The sequence below is a fragment of the Vulpes lagopus genome, chromosome 10 (genome assembly GCF_018345385.1).
Source record: "Vulpes lagopus strain Blue_001 chromosome 10, ASM1834538v1, whole genome shotgun sequence".
NCBI classification, from domain to species: Eukaryota; Metazoa; Chordata; class Mammalia; order Carnivora; family Canidae; genus Vulpes; species Vulpes lagopus.
The window spans coordinates 70,609,106-70,633,275 of NC_054833.1; the positions used below are offsets into that span (position 1 = coordinate 70,609,106).

The 24,170-nt window shown below is 39.3% G+C and overlaps 1 protein-coding gene across 2 annotated transcripts in view; it reads right to left on the reverse strand.

Annotated features, from left to right (window-relative positions):
• Positions 1-24,170, reverse strand: part of PDE4B (phosphodiesterase 4B) — a 432,607-nt gene that overhangs the window by 117,768 nt on the left and 290,669 nt on the right. For both annotated transcript variants that reach the window (XM_041771485.1, XM_041771486.1), the window contains one exon: positions 5,515-5,709. In XM_041771485.1, coding sequence (XP_041627419.1) covers positions 5,515-5,709 — 195 coding nt within the window. The remainder of the gene's footprint in view (positions 1-5,514; positions 5,710-24,170) is intronic.

Genomic DNA, 24,170 nt, shown 5'->3' on the forward strand with positions numbered 1-24,170 from the left:
CAAAAATATTCATTGGATTATGTATTTTCCTGCTTAAAAGCCTTTAGTAGCATGGCGCCTGGGTGGCTCAGTCAGTTAAGCATCTGCCTTTGGCTCAGGTCATGATCCCGGGATTCAGGGATGGAGTGCTACGTCGGGCTCCTTGCTCAGTGGGAAACCTGCTTCTCCCTCTCCCTCTGCTGCTGCCCATGCTTATGCATGCTCTCTTTCTCTGATAAATAAATAAGTAAGTAAGTAAATAAATAAATAAGTAAATAAATAAATAAAATCTTAAAAAAAAAAAAGCCTTTAGTAGCTCCCCACTAATTCCCTTCAGTACAGAGACCAACTCCTTAGGACAGGCACCTGGTGATGAGGTTCCTGTTTACTTTTCCAGCCTTGCTTCTCACCACTTCCTCATCTGCTCACATTCTCTGCCTCAGTTGCACTGAGTTGTGCTTCTTCATAATGCTCCTGACAACTAGAGAGTAGTTAGCACATGGCCCTTCTTCCTGCATAACCCTCCACCTGGCTAACTCTTATATCTTAGCTCTAACTATTCAAAGTGGGTTACTCACCTGCCTGGCCAGACCTTTCAAAGTCCCCCGAATACCTTTCTATAATTCCCCTAATTCGAAGATATTAAAACTCCCTATAGACTTATTAAACTTTCAACTCTCATGAAGACACAGAAAATGTTTTCTTTGTTTGCAGAGTACCTAAAATTAAAAGTTTTTGTTATAAAAAAAGAATGAATATGATCCTCATAACAGCTGGGAAAGTAGGCAGAGCAGAGATTAATATCAGTATTTTTATATTTCATCCTCATTTTGAGTCTGTATATATACTAAATATCCATATGATTTAGAGTGAAGCCTTGGTTCCCCATTTATTAGGCATGTTACTTAATAACTTCCTTCAGCATTAATGTCTTCATCTTTAACGCAAGAAAATTATAGTACCAACTCAAGTAAAGTAATGGGAATTAAATGAGTTAACATATGTAAAGTACTTTAAATAGTACCTAGCACATAGGAAATGCACTTTTATTTTATGTGCACTTTTATTTACAGGTAATTTAGCACTGTAAAAGAGATTCAATGCCAACGTCAGGATGCTAGTAAGTGTGATGGCTCTAGGTCTAACTGAAGTCTTAAACACCACAGGGTACTTTTTTGGTAGTCCATCAATAAACTGGTCTTACATTTAAGTGAGCAGTTATTAATGCTTTTTTCCCTTGAATGCTCTCTCTAGAGACCATTTAGCTCTCACACAAATGACTTTAAAATGCTCTTTGCCTACATTAGGCTTTGCAAATGGGGTGACCAAATGAAGGAAACGCGGATCTTCCTTCCCTGTGGATTTGTGGACTGTCAAAACTCCATCCTGTTCAGGGTGGTTCCTGCCACAGTTTTGAACAACGTAACTGGTCTCACCAGTTTCCAGTACTTGATGTTCCCATTGGGAAATCTGTACCTCGGTGTACATAGGCATTACGTTAGAGATGACTATAACAGAGGAACAAAAGAGAAATCAGCAAGTATTGCCACATCTAGGAAAGCATCTGAAATTTCCTCATGGGACCCAGTGATGATCTTGTTTTCTTTACTAGAAAGCCTTATTTCAATCTTTCTTTGGTTGTTAAAAGTTAAAGCCACTTTTAATTTTCCATTCCCATTTCTAATCTTATTATTTTCTCACTCACTCTCCCTGCTTATGTTTCCCTTTACTCGTCTGAAAGTGTTCAGATGAGAAATGTGGAAAAGCTAGTGTTGTCCCTACTACTGGGTTTTTTTTTTATTTATTTATTTATTTATTTATTTATTTATTTATTTATTTATTTTTATTTATGATAGTCACACACACACAGAGAGAGAGAGGCAGAGACACAGACAGAGGGAGAAGCAGGCTCCATGCACCGGGACCCTGATGTGGGATTCGATCCCGGGTCCCCAGGATCGCGCCCTGGGCCAAAGGCAGGCGCTAAACCGCTGTGCCACCCAGGGATCCCTACTACTGGGTTTTTTTTTTTTTTTTTTTTTTTTTACTACTGGGTTTTTAAAAATATTTTATTTAAATTCAATTTGCCAACATATAGTATAACATCCAGTGCTCATCTCATCATGTGCCCTCCTTAATACCCATCTCCCATTTACCCCATCTCCCCACCCCCCTCCCTTTCAACAATCCTTTGTTTCCCAGAGTTAGGAGTCTCTCATGGTTTGTCTTCCTCTTTAATTTTTTACCATTCAGTTTCCGTCCTTTCACTATTTCTTATATTCCGTATATAAATGAAACCATATGATAATTATCTTTCTCTGATTGACTTACTTCACTCAGCATAATACCCTCCAGTTCCATCCATGTTAAAGTAAATGGTAGCTATTCATCCTTTCTGATGGCTGAGTAATTTTCCATTGTATATATAGACCACATCTTTATCCTTCATCTGTTGAAGAACATCATGGCTCCTTTCACAGTTTGGCTATTGTGGACATTGCTGCTATGAACATCGGGGTGCAGGTGTCCCGTCATTTCACTACATCTGTCATTGGGGTAAATACCTGGTAACCTCTAGGGTTTAATACAGAGGTATTATGCAAGTTTTCCACCTTCTACATAAATCCATGATGGTACCATGCTGAATACGAGGAGCTTCTGAGCTGGGAGCATCCCATAACCCACACCCAATGACCTTTCCATCAAGACTCTAGATCTATCCTTCTTTTCCTTGGCTCCCATGGGAAGAAGACAGAAAAAGCACGGGGAGGATTGTGGGTTGCTCTTCTTCTATTCATTTCAATTCACTCTGAAGAGTAATAATCAGGTGAAATATCTTTGAGAGCATTACTTCAGTTTAGCTCAAGCTACTGATGTGAAACTGGATTTTCCAACACAGTCCTGATAAAAGGAAATACCAGAAAAATCTGGATATCATTCAAGCTCCTCTTCTTTTTGTATTGAGAAATAGAAATTCCTAAACTGACAAATATATAAAAGTTTACCTCTAACGTTGAAACATTTGCAAAGTAAAAAAATAATCCATTTTTATTCATTCAAAGATTTTAATAGATTCTATTATCAATATCTTTGAAAGGGTGATCTTATATTGCCCACTGTGTTTTTTCAGGAAAGGCTGTTCTTTATTATGAAAGTGTGTCCTTTCTACATTTTTTTCTTTTAATTTTAAGAAGTCCTTTTCTTGAAAAACAAAAACAAAACAGTGAGAATGATACTAGATAACTTACACATACAATTATAACTTGCCTAAATTTACAGTTGACCACACTATGTAGGTTCTAAGTTAGGGGGAAAATTTTGCTGGTTGACAAAATTGAAGAGGGTAAACCATGAATATTAGAGACACCACATGCAGAGTCACTTAGAATTAGGGCTCTTTTTTTTTTTTTTTTTTTTTTTTTTTTTTACAGCTGTAGACTGAGTTGGATTGTAATCTTTAAGGTCTCCTTGAGTTCAAAATTTTCATAACCTTTGGTTCTTAAAAAATTATCAGAATTTAATCTGAAATTTGGTCGGAACCTTCTGGGAAGCCTCAGAATGACCCTGAGACTCATCACGCTATTTGGCAAGAGTGTGGGGAACTGTGAGCTGCCTTCCAAAGCTAATCTTTTACCTGTCAGACACTATGTGAATGGAACTATAATTACTTTCAGCTCACCCGGTTTCCTCTGCTTTCTACCTACGATGTCTAGAGAGGTGTTTCTCTTGGTAAAAGAGGAAATTCCAGGTATACTCAGCCAAGCCCCCATGCAAACCTTGGTCAGAAACATTCTTGGCTCAGCATAATCTGCAGCAAAGGGATTACCTCTCCTCCTGCCTCAGGCACCTTGACTCTGCACTCATCTGTCTTCTATCTGGTGGTAGAGATTCTACTCTGCAGTTTAAAGAATATAGGCAAATAGAATAAAAAAATTTGAATATGGTCAGTCTTAGCTACATTGTGGGATACAGCATGGCATACAGTCATAGAGTCACGGGATGAGGGCAGTTTTCTCCAGTCTCTCAAAGGCTTGCTTTCATTATCTATACAGTGAAGATAATAGTGGTACCTACCTGACAGGACTGTCATGAAGATTAAAAGAAATAAGCCATATTGGTACCACTGGCCTTGAGATAAGCACTCATTAAATATTTCCTTCCACTCCGTAGTAGAGTTATGTGGGTGTTCTTTTTATCTTTCTTATTAACTGTAACCTCCCTGAGAGCATGCAACCTTTCTGAGAATATCTGTTTTTAACTCATCTGTGATTTTTCCACTGTTTTGTTCATCTTTTATCCCCAGAGCCTAACATACTGCATGGCACATTGGAGAGATTTGGGATGTATCTGCCAAATGAATGAATAAATGAATTTTGGCCTACCCAACAATTGAGACATTTTAGGCCAAGGGTGCTTCTATTGGAATTTGTTGGCAGAAATGCCCTGAGAATCCTTTCTTACTGGTAGCTTTAAAATGTCCCCTGCCCCTTTCATAAGACGGTGACCCTTTTTTGCTTCTTTTCCAACAGCAGAAGAGAGCCCAGTGAAAATTTCTAGGCCAGAGATTTTAGGGAACTACCAATATCTTTATAACATATGATGTTAAAAACAATTGTACATGTGCCCAGAAACCTCTTAAGGCATGAATTCCAGCATCCAGCTTTATTTAGTTTCAGAAATTTAATAAACGAGTAATACAACCTCGTCATTGTTCTTTAAAAATTAGAGATCTAGGGATCCCTGGGTGGCTCAGCGGTTTGGCGCCTGCCTTTGGCCCAGGGCGCGATCCTGGAGACCCAGGATCGAATCCCACGTCAGGCTCCTGGTGCATGGAGCCTGCTTCTCCCTCTGCCTATGTCTCTGCCTCTCTCTCTCTCTCTCTCTCTCTCTCTGTGACTATCATAAATAAATAAAAATTTAAAAAACATTAAAAAAATTAGAGATCTACAATTAATAGCAGCAAAACAAAAACATCAGCTGTGTTTAATAGGGTGGTGGAGTGTTGTGTCTCACCAAGGAACCCAGCAGCAAGTGGGCATTGGGTTAAGGTTCCAGAGAAGGGATGCAGACCTGTGGCTGGATGATGGCTATTAAATGTCACCAAAGACCACTGAGAAAGGAGGCATGTCCCCAACTGCTGTTTTTCTTTTTCACCATAGCCTCATGCAAACTGCATATACTGTGGAAAATTCAAGTATTATTTGCGAAAAGTGTTACGGTTCTCAACCCATAAATGATTCAACAGTTCAGGAAATTAAGCCGAATGACAGTTGTTGTTTTTTTTTTAAGTATCAATAACAGAGGAAAACTGTACACTGTGCCTGAGATTTTGAATACCCTTGGAGACCTCAGCTACATATTTCTCATGCTAGTGAGTACTAATGTTTTAAAGATCATCATTGTCACCTCTGCCCATGTTCATTTTTCTCCTCTCTCCTTCCCACGGGTTAAGGAGGGAACAGTTGTTGTTGCTGCTGTGACAGGTTAAAGATGAGATAAGTGTGAGACTGGAAGCCACACAGGGCTCGTACTTACTGCTCACTTGGAAGTGAAGAGTTTCTTGACATTGCCTTTGGTGATAGGTCATAGTCGCTGTCTGATCTGTAGAGAAAGGACTCTCTACGCTGGCTGTGCCCAGGAAAGGTGGCATGGAGCACCAACCCAGAGGAAGAGCTGGCCTGGGGGTCCAGCGGGCTCCGACCTGGAGAAGGGCCATTTTCCACATCAAAGCTTAAGAGAAAGCAAAAAAGTCTGGTCACATAATCATGGAGGAGGACATTCGATGTACATTCATAGAGAACCAAAGTGTGTCAGGCATTTTACATAAAACGTCTGCACTTTATGCAAAATTTTAATCTTCTAAACAACTTTGAGTTGCAATCACTATTACTCTCATTTTGTATGAAGGAACAGTCCCGCAGAAGTCCAGTCATCATTAGTAAATAGTGGAGGCAGGACTTGAACCCTGGAGCAAAGCCCCATGACCTTTCAGCGGCAAGAACATTTGACAAATTCAGAATAAGAGCCAACCATAAAATAATTTGGTGATAATAAGCAACTCCAGAGACTGCATCTAACACAGCTCTAGGTGTCAGACACTAAACTATCACTTAAATGAGTCTTCAGAGCTGGGAGACTTCTTCCTGCCATAAATAAACATCACGGTCTCATTAAAGATACAATATGCATATTTCTCAATGTTTCAGGAACAGAGAGCTATCCTAAAAACATTCACTGTCTGATTAGATGGGAGGCCCAGTCTGAGACTTAATATTCATATGCAAGTTTAATCGCAGAAAATGGTTTAATTAATCTGGTAATGCCAAATTACCCTCCAGGGCTGCAGAGCTTTATCTTAGGGTTCTAGCCACTGGCTCCAGCACGGGAGAGACTTTAGGATTTCTAGTTAGTCTGCTCACCCTAGGAAGATACCCTCAAGCCCAGATTAGTCGAACAAGGTTTGATCTATGAACACACTGATGGGAGCAGTGGAGATTTAGTCTCTTGTCCTCTCTCCCTATCCTGGTAGTATGTTAGGCACTGTGTCCTTCCCCTGCTCTCCATCATCCTCTATACATTTGCCCGTGTGCACTACCTCCCTTTGCTTTAAACTGCCAGTAACCCTCTTGCCTACCATTTGTCTAGACCACTCACTGGTCTCCAGCTAAAGCTCTGCAGAAAGGTACTGAAGAAAGTATGAACCAGGGAATGTTCTCTCTTCTAAGCTAGGACCACAATAGTGGGCTTCCTTTATACTCATCCAGCTGCCATCACTTATTTCTACACTCATGGTCATTTCTTTCACTAGTTCTTACAACTTACTCTCTTGGGGTGAATTTTGCTTATATTTCTTTAGTTTACAAATTGCTTTCTAATCTGTTATTCCACCTACCTTAAAACAACCTGATGAAGTATACAGTATGTCCACACTCTACATTTGAGGAAAATGAAGGCTTAGAGAGATGTTAAATACTTGCTCAAGGGTACCTTGAGGTACCTTGTAGGGTGAGTACTGAAAGACGCCAAGTCCTCCAATTCATTTCTCTACAATCCCAGCCTTCTCTAATCACAGCCTATCAGCATGACTTGCCGGCTAGTTGAGGGCAATTTTTGTTTTGAATTCAAACAAAACTTGTGTTAGGTATGTAGAGAGTCAGTAAGATTACGTGCGGCCTTGACTGTTATCTTGAATGAAGACAGAAGCAGCAAATTACCCTGAAGCTGTAGGTTTCTTTGAAACAGGAAATAAGAAATAACACAATGCAGGGTTATCATGCTTCCCCAGAGACTATTCTGAGAAGCTGCTTTTAGCCAACCTACAAACACCAGGTGTCTGATAAGAAGCAGCGGGTGAGAATCTCTGGTTAAAAGGACAAGAAAGAGCCATAACAATCCAATATGTATTTGGACTTTCTAGGCACCAGTGCATGGATTTTCACAGCAGGCTAATGGTCTGGGATGGGGCAGCCTTTCAAAGACTACAAGCAAGCAGGCAGGTGGGCAATCACTCACATATACCGGCTTGTTTCTTTGCCTGCCTAGAGGTAGAGCTATGTTGTAAGCCAACTACATTGCAGAGAGTGAAAATATAACGAAAGCTGATTTGCAAACTTTCCTTGGGTGAGATCTATACTAGTTGTTGAGCAAAATAAAGAGCTCCTTTGTGGATAAGGACTCCTTTGTGTCACCCAGACCCTGTAGAACTGGTAGGTCCTGACACTGGTTCTGAACTCTTCTTCAGGACAAAGAGGGAAGTTCTCAAAAGGTGAACATGACACTACATATAGCTTAAGAGTGGGCATGGGCTTTGAAGTTTCATGTGTACTCCTGTTATTCTTTTAGGATGTATCTGTTCAGCCCTGATGGATATTAAAACACTGAAATACTTTGGTAACAGTTGGCAGCCAGCCGCTGCCCCAGGCCCTCTGGAATTTGCTGGTCTCCCCGGTGACCCAGTAACTACAGGGTTGGTAGCTGTCTGGAACAGCAGGGGTCTCTAGCTTCAGCACTACCACCTGTGTCCATTTAATTGGTCAGTGCCCATGTGGTGGCAGTCATTAAACATTATGAATGCGTGTGCCTGTGCTAAAATATTAGACACCCATCAAGTGGGTATGCCTACTAAAGTCTTAGAACTTATTCCACCAGGGAGGGTTTCCACCAGGCCTCATTCTGCCCTATTTTCTGCTTGAGGCATTCCTAGGGGGCGAAACTTTAAGTTCACCAGGCATTACCCTTAACACGGATGTCAAAGGCTTCCTGCCCCAGGGTTAATATATAAGAAGTTTGGTCCTGACAGGTAAGCAGGGACTAGACCCAGACACCAAATCTCTTTCCATGCTGTTCTCGTTTGTTTTTGTTTGGTTTGGTTTGGTTTCTTTACCCTTTACTGTGCCTAAATTCTAAACTCATAGAGGAGCTTGCTGGAATTCAGAAGAATCCAGGGAAGAATTCTGGTGCAAAGAAGCAGTCTTGGTGAAACAAAGGGCCTTTCATATCCCCTGGGGCACTGTTTCAAAGCAACCAACACAGATGTACAACTCAGAAACAAACATGAATCACCAACCAGACACCAGCCCCAGTCACAGCAACATTCACGGGCAGACATCACAATACATCCCGCAGACCCAGGGTGGGAGGAGGGCTGTGGGCTAGGGGAAGACTGGGGACAGACCTAACGAGCAAAATGAATAGACCACACAAACTGAAACACAATTAGGGAGAAAAGGGAATCTGAAATATCAGAAACAGACACACAAATAAGGATAATTTATTTAGAAGGAATTATGTAGGGTAATTTTTTGCGCCTGCCTTCAGGACACACATTTCACCTTTAGATTTCTTTGTAATAATAATAAAAAAAATCATTATAACAGTCATCAGTGTAACAGTTTTATATATCATCTAAAGCACAAACAGAGAAAAAAATACCACTTTTATTAGCAATTTAGTATGTTTCCCTCTGAATAAGTTTTCCTGGAGGCTCATATCATGATTTTTTGTACCAGTATTTTCATGTACTGCAGTTTCTGGAATTATCATTTTCCATGCCCTGGCACTTAATGGTTCACCCAGAAGCTGTATCATACTTTCTTAAGCACTTTCCTTACTGTTGGCATCGCATTTACAGTCTTAAATAATATCATAGTTGATATCTTTGAGCTTATAGCTACTGTAATATTTGGATGAGGTCACTCATAACTTTCAGATAGATTAAGGCGGGATGTCACTCATGAGTTTCTGAATATTTCACTGTACTTCCCTGGAAGGGCTCGTGCACATCCAGCACATGGAGGGAAACAGTAATGCTTTTTTTCTAGGTTCAGAGAAAGTCCCAGAACTGCTCTTTCCCGTCCTGGATTCTGCATGCTGCCCCCCCGCCCCCCCATGATGCTGCCTCCTGCTCCCTGCCTTGGCCCATCACCCTGGGCTGAATCAATTGCTCGTTGTTGTCAAAGACAGAATATTTTAACGACTCTCTCCTGCTTTGTAACTAGGATTCTCGGCCTCTCTGAGGCAGTGGTGGTAGCGGGTAATCTGTGGGTAAGAAGTGGTGCTCCCCGAAATGGCAATGCCTTTCTCACCACTGTCTCTGCTCCTTTACTGAAGCACTTGATCACAGCCCTTTGTACCTCTCCACTTTGTTCTCTGATTTAGCTGATTTCCCACTAGATTCCTGTTTCCCAGAGAGAAGGGACCTGATACTACTCACTTCTGTATCCTGGGCATCTGGGCCAGAGCCTTCTAAATGACAGATCCTCAAAAAATGGCAGCTGTGCCAATTAAAGAATCCTGCAATTTACTGCGAAATGCTTCTCCTCTCCCCTCTTCCTGACTCCTTACTCTCATCTCAGTTCCCACTGAAATGGGTTTCTGCCATCTCTTACGGATAAGTCCATAGAGAGGTGGCAGTGACTTATGTGAGAAGCCTTAGAAGGTGACGATCTAAGAATAAAAGTAAAATCAAAGGAAACAACAAATGGAAAGAAACTAAGACACACTGCTGTGTCTTCCCTGAACAAAACAATCTTGTGCAGAAAAATCACTGCCGTTGGATATCTGAGATGGTGCCATCGTTCCACAAGCACCATAATGGGAAAAGCCCTCCTAGGCCAGGCTCAGTTTGCCATCTTCTTATCTCCTTTTTCATGAAAGCCACAGCCTTCTCAGCCCCACGCTTTCTCGGCTGGCAGTTCCCATTCCCTAAGATCTTGCAAAGCCAGGCCCGAACCGGTGCAAAGAGGGAGCCAGCAGATGGCAGAAGACAGCTGAGGCTTCCACCCTCGGCACCTCCCCGCCTCCCCTAGGAGAAGGTGGGGCTGCTCGCCGGCTCCAGGGAGAAAAGTGACTGAGGCCTTATTCATAAAGCCCAGGAGGGAAAATCAGGGATAAAGAACAGAACCACAAGGTATACATGAAACCCTTTATTAAACTAAGAGAAGCTCTGCTTCCGAGAATTCAAGCTAAGCCAGGTGATTGCCAATTGTTCCCAGGGCAGTTGTTTCCTGACCCCCAATTGCACGTGCATACCCCAATTTCAGTAACAAAAACTCACAAAACAACCTGCGAGGAGGAATTCCTTTCTGAAGCAGAGGAGACTTCTTTTTCAACTTGGCCTGGCGCTTCTGGAGGTGAGTCTCTGACTTACGTTGATAAATGGCCCCATGGTAAAGATGGTGAGCTCTCCAAAAGAGGCTTAGACCCACAGGGCATGGCTCATGGCCATTTGGGGGAAAGTGCCCTACTGTCTCCGTTTTGCTTTTCTTTCTTAAAAACGTATTCATTGAGTATCTCATATATCACTAAATTTTATACAGCTTAGGAAGGCTAATTCTCTTCCTCCCATCTCAAAGAGGAGAAAACAGAGCCTGCAACCACGACGTCTTCTTGATCCCAGAACCTACCACGCTGGATTGTATTCCTCTGTTTACTCCTCTTTTTCACTCCACTGGTCTGTGACCTTGAAGCCAGGACTAAGCCTAATCCATTCTGTATTCCTGGGGCCTAGAGCTAAATCTCACACCAGAAGGCACAGATAACTAGCGTTTGTGAAATGAATGTGAGGAGCACACAGTTTGTATTTCTCATCTGACAAAAAGCTTTTTCTATTTGGATTAAAACCTCTGGGGGGGAAAAAAAAAACCTCTGGCAGGTGAAGACTTCTGAGAAGTCCCTCGGTGGAATCCATAGGTTCCTCTTCCCCCATTCTTTCTCACCTCCCTGCGGTATCCCAGGTACTCCATCCCGGGGAGTTTTGGCTTTTGAAAACTTTTGTGTCTCTGTTCGTGTATAGAAAGTGTGTGCGTGGATGGTGGTGGTATATCTGTGAGAAAATGCCACGTTTCATTAAAGTTCTGTTGGAGAATATTTCCCTCAATTGTACTCAGAAACTAACAGCTTCAAATGCTTGCTTATAGTCTTGATAAAAATAAACATACTTTTGTTGGCCATGACCTCAGTGCGCTATCTGGTCCCTGGGGATGGGGAGGCTGCACAGGGACATGCATTTTTACCCACAATGACAGTGACCCACCCTTATATAATTAATGGTGGCAGGCTGCTGCTGGGCCTCATTTTTAATGAGGGGCTTAATGGTGCAAAATCACAGCCAGCGTGATGTAGAGCCCATGTCCTCGCTGCAGGTAGGCCGAACTCCTCTGGCCATAGTTACAGCAGAGAATCCAGTTCCACAGTCTGTAACTTCCCTCCCATCTGAATTCTAGAAGTGGCTTCCCACTGTTTTCTTTTCTTCCTAGGGGCTTTGAAAATTACACTCATGGCAATAATCTAAAATTGCTTTGCCCGCAGAGAGGTTTAACCAGAGGTAGCAGAGTAATGCTGAAGAGCTCTGGGATTCTGGAGATCTGGCTTCCAGTTCCTGCTCTGTGAGGAAATAACTGGAACGAAACAGAGACTCCACATTCCCTGACCCTCACACCTCAGTCTTTCACTCCTGAAATGAACGAAGAAAAGAATGAACAGAATATCTCTGAGGCACCTCTGAGATTAGACATCTCATAGACATTTTGGAGATGGAAGAAAGATTGGTTCTCAAGAGTGGCTTGATGTGATTTTATATTGTTAATGATCATTCATTCAACTCATTCATTAGGTGCCCACTATAAAACAAGGCACTGTTCTAGGCTTGAGAATACCACACTGTGCAGGACAGATGAGATCCTCGTGGGGAGGAATGGACAAGAAATAAATCAAATAAGGTAATATCAGATAGTGATAACTGCCTTGAAGAAAATAAAACATAACATTGTGGGAGAAACAGGTATGGAGAAGAGTGTTTCTTTAGTTTGGGTGTCAGCGGGCCCACCCTATAAACTACAAAGGTGGTTTCCTGCTCTACACCAGCACATACTCCTCTCCCCACCACCCCTCATCATTCCCAGATGGTGGCACTTGAGTTGAGTTTTTTTTTTTTTTTTTTTTTTTTGAGATTTGATGGAGGTAGTGGGAAAGTCTGCCCTTGGATTCTTCCCAATCTCCATTTCTATTCCCTTTTTACCAAACAATTTGGTCAGATGATATTGTGTTTGAATTTGGTGCCATTTAGTTTTTAATTTTTTTAAAAAAAGATTTTACTTATTTATTTGACAGAGAGAGAGAGAGCACAAGCAGGGGGAGCAGAGGAGGGAGAGGGAGAAGCAGGCTCTCCACTGAGCAGGGAACCTAATGAGGGACTTGATCCCAGGACCCTGAGATCATGACCTGAGCTGAAGGCAGATGCTTAACCCACTGAGCAACCCAGGTGCCCCAACTTGGTGCCATTTATTAAACCAGAGATTTAATTTTCCTCATCCCTGTTCCCTTTCTGAGCTGAATTAGTTGTTCCATTGTCTCATATAGCCATACCTGTATTGACATCTGTGTATCTCTACCATAGCACTTGTCCAGCATAATTGTTATTATTCTAGTCTGTTCGTCAAGAGCACAGAACGTCTTTTTCATATTTTTTACCCCATTGCTAATAGTCATGTTTGTCAGAGTATGGGTACTTAATAAATGTCTGATGGATATGCCAATGAAGGAATGAATGACTTGGGACCAAGAAACTTTTATCAGCTCCCCTTGATACACTCATCATAGTACAGATGAACTTCTCCAAAAAGAAGAAACATTAGTGGTGTTGTGGACACCCCTCTTCTCTAACTGACCTCTAAAAGCTAGCTCCATAAAGAAGAACCTGGGGCCTGCTATCAAATATCACCCTCAGAGAGGGCTGGAATACCTTCCATAGGGTACTGAGCTCAAGGAGAAGGCAGTGGTCCTACCTGGCAGCAGTCATCCTCATCCCTTGGTATTGGTGGTATCCAAAATAGAAGTGCCAAGAATATTCCTTGATGTTTCTTTGGTAGAAAGCTTTAATTTTTCTGAGGAATTTATGTTGCAACTTCTTTCTTTTACTTGTTGTTTAGATCCCTTCTTGGGTTGTAAACATTTCACGAAAGAAATGCATCAACAAAGATGTAATACCAATACTTCATTTTTCTAATAAGATTATAAGACAAGGGTCATTTCTTTTAAAAGCTTTCCTTTTGAAATGCTCAGGAGATTATTTTAATGTGATCCTTTAATCACTTCACATTGTGTTGTTCCCGTGCTATAGGATTTGATGTACAAGGAAAGCAGAACCAAATATAAACAATCCTACCTCATAATTATAACAACATTATTTCTAACAAGTTTACAGAGTGCTCTGTCAATCTATTTCCAGGTAAAAAATGATTTTCAGAAATATGAATGTTATAAAGTAAGTATACTTTTCTTTACGTGTTCTAATTATGGCTAAAATTTCACATATCTACTCTCAGACTTTGATTCACTTAAAAGTACTAAGGTTTAGAGTGACTCTTAACTAAAAGTCACCTTCCATAGAACAGTGATTCCCAGGAAAGGTAGGGGTCCCTCCAGATGAGAATAGTTTTGTGTGGGAATGTATTTCGTATGTGGACTTTATAAAGCATGGGGGAGGGAGGGGAACCAAAATTGAGAAGTTACTACTCTGTGTTGCTGCTCTACATTGCACTTTGGGTATACAAATTTTTTACTAGCTCCATATTTTCCAATCTACATTTTCCATCTTTTCTAAAAGATTGTCATAGAAGATATTCAAATGATGTCTTAACAGGATATAAATACTCCCATTTATATGTTTGTAGCCCTGCCAAAAAGAAAATCTATTAATCAAATATAATATTTATTTAAAAATATCATGTCAGTTTCCAGGAGCTCAAAGGCACGTGAAATTCCCTTCAAGAGAAATGATCTGGGAAAACCAGTTCTTGTTCAACCAGTGATGGCTTCCAGGAATTGTTGCTTTCTTTAATAAGTTCTCAGATACCATTTGGAAATCAGTTCTAGAATTCTGCTTGATGTATAGCTAAAATACTGTAGACAGACGGTCACTTAGCTTGTTGGTATATTCTCCAGTGATGGGGGGCACATTAATCCCATGAGATAGCGAATTTCACTTTTGGATTGATTTCATTGTTTATGACTTAGGCCGCAAACTTGAATTAATTTTAATCTTTAGCCCAAACCTCCCCCACCTTCATCCACTTATTCAACCAGCCACCCTCACTGTGGTAAATGGACCTGCCATCTATTCAGTTGAATCATCTATGATTTACCTCCTTCCTCAAAGTATCTTCCTCCTTTTTCAGTTGGACAAGATGTTTTATTCATCCTACATCAAAACTACACACTTTAGGGATGCCTGGGTGGCTCAGCGGTTGTCTGCCTTCCACTCAGGTAGTGATCCTGGAGTGCCAGGATCCAGTTCCACATGAGGCTCCCTGCAGAGAGCCTGTTTCTCCCTCTGCCCATGTCTCTGCCTCTGTCTCTGTGTCCCTCACGAATAAATAAATAAAATCTCAAAAACAAAACCTTATACATTTTATTTTTGCTGCCACTACAGTTTCAGTGCATTAAAATCTCACTTGAACTATAATAGCCACCCTATGAATCTCTCTGCTTTCCATTCTACCCCCAGCTTCCAAAATCTTCCCCATATAACAATAAAAGCAATCTCTTAACATAAAAATCAAATCATGTCATTGCATTTAGAATAAAATTCTACCTCTTTACCATGGATTACAAGTCCCTGTATAATCCAGTTCCTGCCACTACCCCTCCAACCTCATTTCATACCACACTCCCCTCTGTTCAATGTGATTCAGCCTCAGGGGCTTCCTTTCTGTTCCAGGAACATGCCAAATACTTTCCAACCTTAGCTAGTTTTGCGTGTGTTTGTTTTGTTCACTAGTATATTTTATTTGCTTTGGACACTCACAGAAACTACTGAATAAATATTTGTTAAATTAATAAATACATGCTGGTCTCTCTGCTTGTTCTCTCCTCCACTCTAGGCATGGCTGCCTTCTTCTCATTCTTTAAGCCTTGGATTAATTTAGCTACTGAAAAAAAAAAAAAAAAAGAATTCTTTCCCTAACCCATTATTTGTAGAGGGTCCCTTATCTTCATAGCACCTATATAAACTTTTTACTATACCTATTTGTATGTTCATTATTTTTTACTTGTCTTCCTCACTCATAAAACTCTAAGCTCCATGAAGGTCATCTGTTTTATTTACCAATGTATTAGCTAGTGCCTGGCCCTGGGCCTGGGACATACTGCTAGTCCTGAACTAATCTGTTCAACAGATTAATGAATAAATAACTGAGTGTGTAAGGGTATTAAACACTAACAATCAGCTCAGTAATTCATAGTGGACTCATCTTATTGCTATTTAAAAAAGTATATTTCTTTATTAGGAGAAGAGCTCATTTATTGACTTCCTGTCCTTGGGGCAGTTCCCATACTAATCCTAAAGAAGCTCAAATTTAAGATATCAATTGATGTAAAAACTTGCTACAGCATGTTTTGTGATTATTACTCTGGGCCTATTTCAGAAAATGAGACTAGTTTTCAGACCAAGTTTCACAAGTCACTGACCTTTCAGAGAGAGCTGCAAGGATGTAGTGAGGTCTACGAGGAGGCAGCATCCATCCACAGTTCTAGGTGTGTGAAATGCCATTACTTAATATTTCCAGAAATTCATATTTTTAAAAATAATTTATATTCTCTTGAGATTGAAGAGGCTACATGTCTTTTTGGTGGAGGTAGGGGGCTGGGAGGAGCGGCAGACTAGTTTACTGCAAACTCAAATAATAATCATAAAATTGGAAATCATTGCCTCAGCCTCCGGTCTACTGAGCACTTAATAGTGTTTACATCAGTTAACATCTGGCCTCCAAATGTTATCAGTCTTAAACACTGCACCTGCAGACAACCTGGCATTTGAGTCTTAAATGTATTTTTTTGGGAAGGAAGGAGGGGTCAGAGAAGGGGGATAAGAGAAAGTACAGGTGGAAAAATGAGATCCTAGAATCTTTTCTCCTTGACTCAGGCAGTAAAGCGAAGAAACATTACACATTTTTTCCTCCCAGATACTGAGCACTTATAATGTGCCCTGCCATGTACTCCATGTTTGGTATATATTAACTCATTTCATTGCTATAGTCATTCTGTGTGGCAGTTGTTCATTTGACTCTATGGATGTGAACACTGAAGTTCAAAGGGTTTAAATAGCTCAGCTATTAAGTGGTGGATCTTTGATTCAAATCCGGAAACCCAGTTTGATTGCATCCATTAACAGATCAATCAATTCACCCCCATCAGGGGCACCTGAGTGGCTCAGGTGGTTACATGTCTGCCTTCAGCTCAGGTCATGATCTCAGAGTCCTGGGATCAAGCCCTGCATTGGGCTCCCTGCTCAACAGCAAGTCTGCTTCTCCCTCTGCCTCTGTGGCCTCTCGTGCTCTCTCTCTCTCAAATAAATAAATAAAATCTTAAAAAAAAATTCACCCACATCAGTAAACATCTGCTCAGTCTTTCCTTTTGTGACCATAGATAAGTTTTCATGATTGTATCTGAAGCCAAACCTTCTGTTCTGAATCCTGCCCTTTCTCCTCTACTCAGAGATTGAGCTACTATATCATCATTTTCCATTTTGCACATCAGCAAACAATCAAACTGTAAAAATTTATATCTAAAACAAACCAATCCACAAACAAAAAATAACAACCAAAAAGATTTCTATCAGACATATGAAAGTTGAAAGAATTCCTCACCAGTAGACCTATAGTCTAAGAAATGTTAAAGGAAATCCTTTAGGCAGAAGGAAAATGATACCAGATAGAAATCAGTATCTACACAAAGGAATTGGGGTTTTTTTTTTTTTTTTGCTTCTTTTAAAAATCTACTCATAATACAATTGACTGAAAAGAATAAGAAATGAGAACCATGTATTGTAAGGTTTATAATGTACATAGAAGCAAATCAAATGTTAATAAGAGCACAACAGCAAAGAAGGGAGAAATGGAAGCATATTGTGGGAAGGTTCTTACACTATATTTGAAGATATATGATATTGCTTGAAGGTAGGCTGGGATAAACTAGAGATTTATACTAGAAACACTAAAGTAACCATTAAAATAAAAAAGTGAAGAGCTTTACCTAAGGAAATAAAAAAGGACGCATAAAACTATTAATTACCCAAAACACCAGAAAGAGGAAATGTATAATGGACAGATAGGGCAAATAGAACACAAATGGCAACATGGTAAATATAAACCTAACCATGTTAATAATCTCTTTAAATGTAAGCAGTCTAAAAACCACAATTAAAAAGCAAACATTTTCAGGATGGATAAAAGAGCATGATTCAACATTATGCAGCCTATAACAAGCCATTTTAAATATAAAAACCCAAGTTAAAGAAAAAGGAGTGGAAATACATATACCATAATAACACTAATCAAAGGAAATCCATAATGACATTATTAATATAAGAACAAGTAGATTCTAGAATAAAGAATATTATTAGGAATATTAAGTCATTTCATAATGATAAAGGAGACAATTTGTAAAGAGGATATAGACAATTCTAACAATTACGCACCAATAAATGAAATAGAGTTTCAAAATACACGAAAAAAGTAACAAAAAGAAAAGCAAAGAAGGACAAATAGAAAAATCAAAAAGTATGGTATCAATAATTGATAGAACTAATAGAAACCCAGTAAGGATAGAAAACTTAAACAACACTATCAATTTAACCTAACTAACGATGATAGAACACTACACCTAACAACAGCTGATGACACATTCTTTTCAAGTGTACATGGAACAATCACAAAAATAGACAATATTCTAGGCCATAAAATAGGTCTCAAGTTTTTATTATTTTTATCTTTTTTAAATTTTTATTTGCATTTATTCTATGCAGAATTTACTCCCGGGCCATAAGTGTTTGTTTCTTCGGTTTCTTCTGGGATATCTTTTTCTTCTGTGCATCCTCCTCTTCTGGTTTAGGAACAATCTGCTCTTTTTCAGTAAGAATCATCTCGATGTGCAGGGAGAGCTCATGTATGAGTTAATCTGGCCATGAGTCCTGTAAATTCTACGTTGCATCTTGGGGGCTTTGTTCACCTGGATGTGCTCAATGACCAGAGAACCTACATCTAAACCCTTAATTTCAGCATCACTCTGCATTTTTCAGCACGTGCAGTAAAAATTCAGCACTCTTCTTGGGCCACCGACCCTGTGTCCAGCTCCACTGTTGGGCCTGCGCACACCTACCAACTCCACCAGGCCACTTGGGGGAAGAGTCAATAAGTTTTTAAAAATTCAAGCCATGCAAAATGTCTCTGATCAGAGTGGAATTAAATTAGGAATCAATCACAAAGATATCTCTAGTGAAGCTCCAAGAATTTGAAACTAAACATTCTAAATAACTCATGAGCCAAAGATAAAATCAAAAAAGTAATTAGAAAGCATTTTGAGGGCAGCCTGGGTGGCTCAGCGGTTTAGCGCCGCCTTCAGCCCAGGGCATGATCCTGGAGACCCAGGATCAAGTCCCACGTTGGGCTCCCTGCGTGGGGCCTGCTTCTCCCTCTGCCTGTGTCTCTGCCTCTCTCTCTCTCCGCGTCTCTCATGAATAAATAAATAAAATTTTTTTAAAAAAAGCATTTTGACTGACTGAAAATGAAAACATTACATATCAAAATCTGTGGCATATAGCTAAAGCAGTACTTATAGGTAAATCTATGGCATTAAATACCTTTATTAGAAAAGGATAAACATAAAAGACCTTAGTTTTTAGCTTAAATGAGAGAAATAACAGAAAAGAAAGAAAGAAGAAAGGGGATAAAGGATAAGAATGAAAATAAAATGGGGGGGGAGGGAATCCATGTAGACAAAATGGGTTATTTGTGTAAACACCAAAACTAACAAACTTCTAGCCAGATTTACCAGGAAAAAAAAAGAGAAGCTACAGATTAGGTATATCAGGAATGGAAGAGTAGACATCAGTACAGATTGTAAAGATATAATAAAGACAACAAGGAATGACTATGAACAACTCTATGCCAACGAATTCTACAACTTAGATGAAATGGATAAATTCTTTGAAAAACACAAACTACCAGACCTCACTAAAGAGAGATAACACCCGTTATAGAAGTTGAATTTTTTAAAAGTTTAAATCATTCTCACAAAGAAAACTGCAAACCCAGAGGCTTTCCTGGTGAAACTGCCAAAAATTGAAAGAAGAAATAATACTGATTCTACATACACCTTCAGAAAGTTGAAAAGGAGGGACTACTTCCCAACTAATTGTTTAAAGTCAGCATTTCTCTGAAAAGAAAATCTACAGATCATTTCCCCCATAAACACACATGAAAAAATACTTAATAAAATTATAGTAAATCTAGTCCAATAACATATAAAAAGGTTGACATATTTTGAACAAGTGGGGTTTATCCAACGAATATAAGGTTGTTATAACCTATAAACAATCAATGTAATTCACCCTATTAATATTTTTTTTAAAAACTATGATCATCTTGAGTAGACACAGAGAAAAACATTCGACAAAATTCAATATTTTGAATTTCTGGTAAAACAACAACAACAACAACAAAAGCTTCTGGAAAACTAGCAATAAAAGGGAAATTTCTCAGCCAGGAAAAGAGCATCTGTGAAAAAGCTACATCTAACATCACACTAACTTAACACGAGTTTTTTGCCCCTTGAAATTAGGAAAAAAGTAAGAATGTCTGTTCTCACCATTTCTACTGAATATTTTACTGAAGTAGTAATCAGTGTAGGAAAAAAAGATATAAAATCACCTACACTGGAAAGGGAAAAGTAAAATTGTCTCTATTCATAGGTGATATGGTTGTCTATGTAGAATATTCATTGCAGCTTTGTTATAGTAAAAAACTGAAAACAACTCAAATATAACAGGTGAATAGGTAAACAAATCATAATGCTCTCATACAATAGAATACCACTTAGCAGTAAAAGGAAACAAACTATCAATACCTGCAACAATATGGACTAACCTCAAACTGATTATTCTTGGTAAAAGAAGGTAGATCAAAAGCATATTGTTCATTTTCATTTATCTAAAAGACTAGAAAATAGAACTGTAGTGACAGCACATTAGTGATTTTGGGGGGGTTGGAGGCACAGTAACAGGGAGGATTGGGAGAAATTGCAGAGGAAAACTTTTGGGTTTGATGAATATGAATGATCTTGGATATAGCAATAGTTTCATGAGTGTATATGTGTCGAAATTGTACACTTTTAAAAGTAAACTTCTTGCATGTCATTTGTACCTAAATAAGAATTAAAAAAAAAAAAGACTTGTGATTACTCCATGTTGTCCTTCAACTATTGCCTCATTTCTTTTTTTCTTTATTTGCACTCTTTTAAAAGCAAAATTCTTCGAGAAGTTGTCTTTACTTGCTGTCTCCACTCCACAACATCTCTGTTTTTGTCAGCACACTATAATCAGGATTTGGTCCACAGCACTTCATAGGAAATCCATCTTGCCTAGATCATTAGGGACCTACATCTTGCCCAAACTAATAGCTAATTCTCAGTCACTTTCTTTCTCAAAGTGTTGAGAACGCTTGACACTTTTATCCTTCTCTTATTTTAATTTTTGAGATATTACCTTCTTCTGGTTTTCTCCCTATTTCATTGGCCTTCCTAGTCTCTCATCTCTCTCCAGATTCTACACGCTGGAGAATCATGGGACTCAGCTTTCAGCCTTATTTTCTTTATCTATACTCATTTCCTAGGTGATCTTATCATGGCATTTATCATGGTATAAAATATTATCTGTTCACCAATGACTCCCTAATATGTTTAAAACAATGACAACCATAGGAAGAATATGATGAATGGTCAAGAGACTCATAAACTAATTAGACAGAGCTGGAAATCTCAAGAACAGCCAAGGCAGTTTAAAGGGTAAAGGCCTGATAATGTGGATGGATGCCAGGTGCTGTCAGATAGGCTCCCAGACTGTGCTTTCCAGTGCATTCAAAACACTGTCTGCACTGCCTTTGTGCATCACTGTCCTCAGCTCTGGTGGTGATTTTATGTAAAATGCACCCAATTTCTATAAAACTACTTAGCATTGATTTTGCATCTGAAGAATTTCAGAAACGTCAACATTCCAAAAATAAATGGCATCATGATTCTATTAGAGCTCAAGCAAAGTCTCCAGGCTTCACTGTTCTTTGCCATTATTTTTAGAAATCAAATCTTCCTGTAATCTAAGTCAAATGTCTCTGAGCAGATCACAGCTTGCCCTCCATCAGAATAGACAGCCCTCCTTTTCATGCCCGAGACATGGGACCAGTCAATCTTGGGGGATGGCCTCACCATTTACAGTATCTTTGGGGAACTATTAGGATCCTTTACTTCACATTTGGCCCGCACATGGAGAATGAAAACCCCAAATCACTAGGGCAAGTTTCAGCTTTTCTTTCCACAGCAGTCTTCTGTTTTGTTTTGTTTTTAGATTTATTTATTTATTTATTTATTTATTTATTTATTTATTTATTTGAGAGAGAAAGAGAGGGAGCACAAGCAGGCAGAGGGGCAGAGGGAAGGGGAGAAATAGACCCACTGCTGAGCAGGGAGCCTGATATGAGGCTCGATCCCAAGACTGTGGGCTTATGACCAGAGTTGAAGGCAGATGCTTAATGACTGAGCCACCCAGGTGCCCCATCCAGAGCAATCTTTTCAGAAGAGGTGTATATAATAGCATCAGTGTTTTGAAATGAACTGAGAAGCTTTTATAACTAATGTGAATTCATTTTCTTCTTCTGATATCAATTCCTATTCATGACTTGTTATTTTGGAAAGAGCATTGTTCCTTTATAAATCCATCTTTTCAATAACAGAAACAATGATCATCTCCAAATAGAAGTAGTTGAGGAAACCCATTTGCAAAGTATTCACTTCCTTTCAATTGCTTTTCCTACTATCCTGTCTTTTGACTGACTCACAGTTAAACAAGACACTTGAAGGGCTGATTTATTTGCTAGAGATGTCCCCTGAAAATTTTGTCTCAGCTCTGTCACTAATCCTATTTCCTCATTTTATCTTTTCACAACAAATTCTCTCGACATGGATTTCCTCTTTAATACTCAATTATGTTAACTTACTGGTAAATTACCCAGTCTAACCAAAACATCAGTTTCAGTAATCAAAAGGGCAGAGGGCTCCTCACACAGTGTTTCTGACTCACATATTTCTGACTCATGGTTGGATGTACTATGTTCTGTGCCACCTCAATAATGTGGCATTACTTGGACAAATTAAAAAAAATACCATCTTATGCAGGCTAGCTGTTTCTTGCATGTTTTCTTCTCAATTTTATAAATAAGTCACTTAACTTTTTCAGTATTCCTCAAAAAATTTTTAAATTCTATTCTGAAATGTGACCGTTTTACTCTAAACAAGGAATCTATAAAACTCATTCCATTTTCCATGCAGGTTTTATAATTTTATAATTTTTCAAATTTGCAATTTCCATGTAGGTTTCACTATTTTAATATAGAATTAAGAGATGCTTAAGGTCATTCCTTATTGAATATAAATAGCAGGAACTTTTATTCTATTGGGAAAATTGAGTTTGGGAATAGTTGATTTCTTCTATTGTTTATTTATAAACTAACATTTCTGATGTATAAACTACAAATCTCATTGCTATTTTGAAAAAAATATGACAGAAAAGAATGCAAAACTTTCAAATGTCTGTTAACAATTCTTGCAGTAGGATTATCATGTGTGCTTGGTACTTGAAGCAGTTTTCAAACTCCTCTTTTTAAAAAATTTGCAGCATAAAATGCAAAGCGTAATTAAATTCTCTTGTGGCAAAACCTCTAATACATCACTACCACAGACAGAAAAAAGTTCATACTCCTCTGTCTGATAGTCAAGGTCCTAATGGTGTGATTCGAACTTGACCTTCTAAGCATATGTGTTAGGATCTCTAATCTCTAATCAAGCTAAAATATACACTTTCCCAGAGTTATACTTACTTCACTTTTGTTCATGCTTGTCCTATTTCCTATACTGTCTTTCCACATAGAATATCCTTTTTGGACATTTCTGCAAATCTAAATCCATGTGTGAGCAAGGGACAAGGTGGGAGATGGAAAGCACAAGAATTAGAGAACTCAGTAATTGTAATTGGGAGAGTGACTGCCTAGACACTGTTAAGCTGCCCTGAGTGGACAACCCCATTAAGAAATACTTAGAGTGACTCAAGAGCTCCTATATATAGAGGGAAATGATTGCCCTGGGAAAGATCTGCTTAAAAGCAGTTTAATGTAATGCATCAGGTCAGGCAGAGGCTTGGGAATGAGGCAGACGTGGGTCTGAACCGAAGCTCTCGCCAGTTGCCAACTAAAGGGCCTTGGATTTAACTTCCATAAGCCTTTAGTGCATGTGTAAAAACAGTGATAGAAGAGAAAGCTAAAGGCTTGCTATGAGGATGATGTTAAATAATATGTGTAAAGATTTAGATGTTCAGCTCTACAATTCGCTAGTCATGCCAGTGCAGGACAAGTGCAATAGAACAGAAATGGCAGTATGGTTTGCTTAGACAAAGGGCCAGAGATTTTACCTATCCCCATTCTCAAAATGGAATTCCCCAAGATCTATAGATATCACATAGCAGACCAAAAAGTTCTTGTGTGGCCTGGGAAGCTGCTGAAGTGTGGAGTAGACATTTCCCTGGGTCTGTGCAGGAGTGCTGGCCACCACCTTGTAATGGAGGCTCTAAGGAAGAAGCCCAAAGCCGGGAGGCT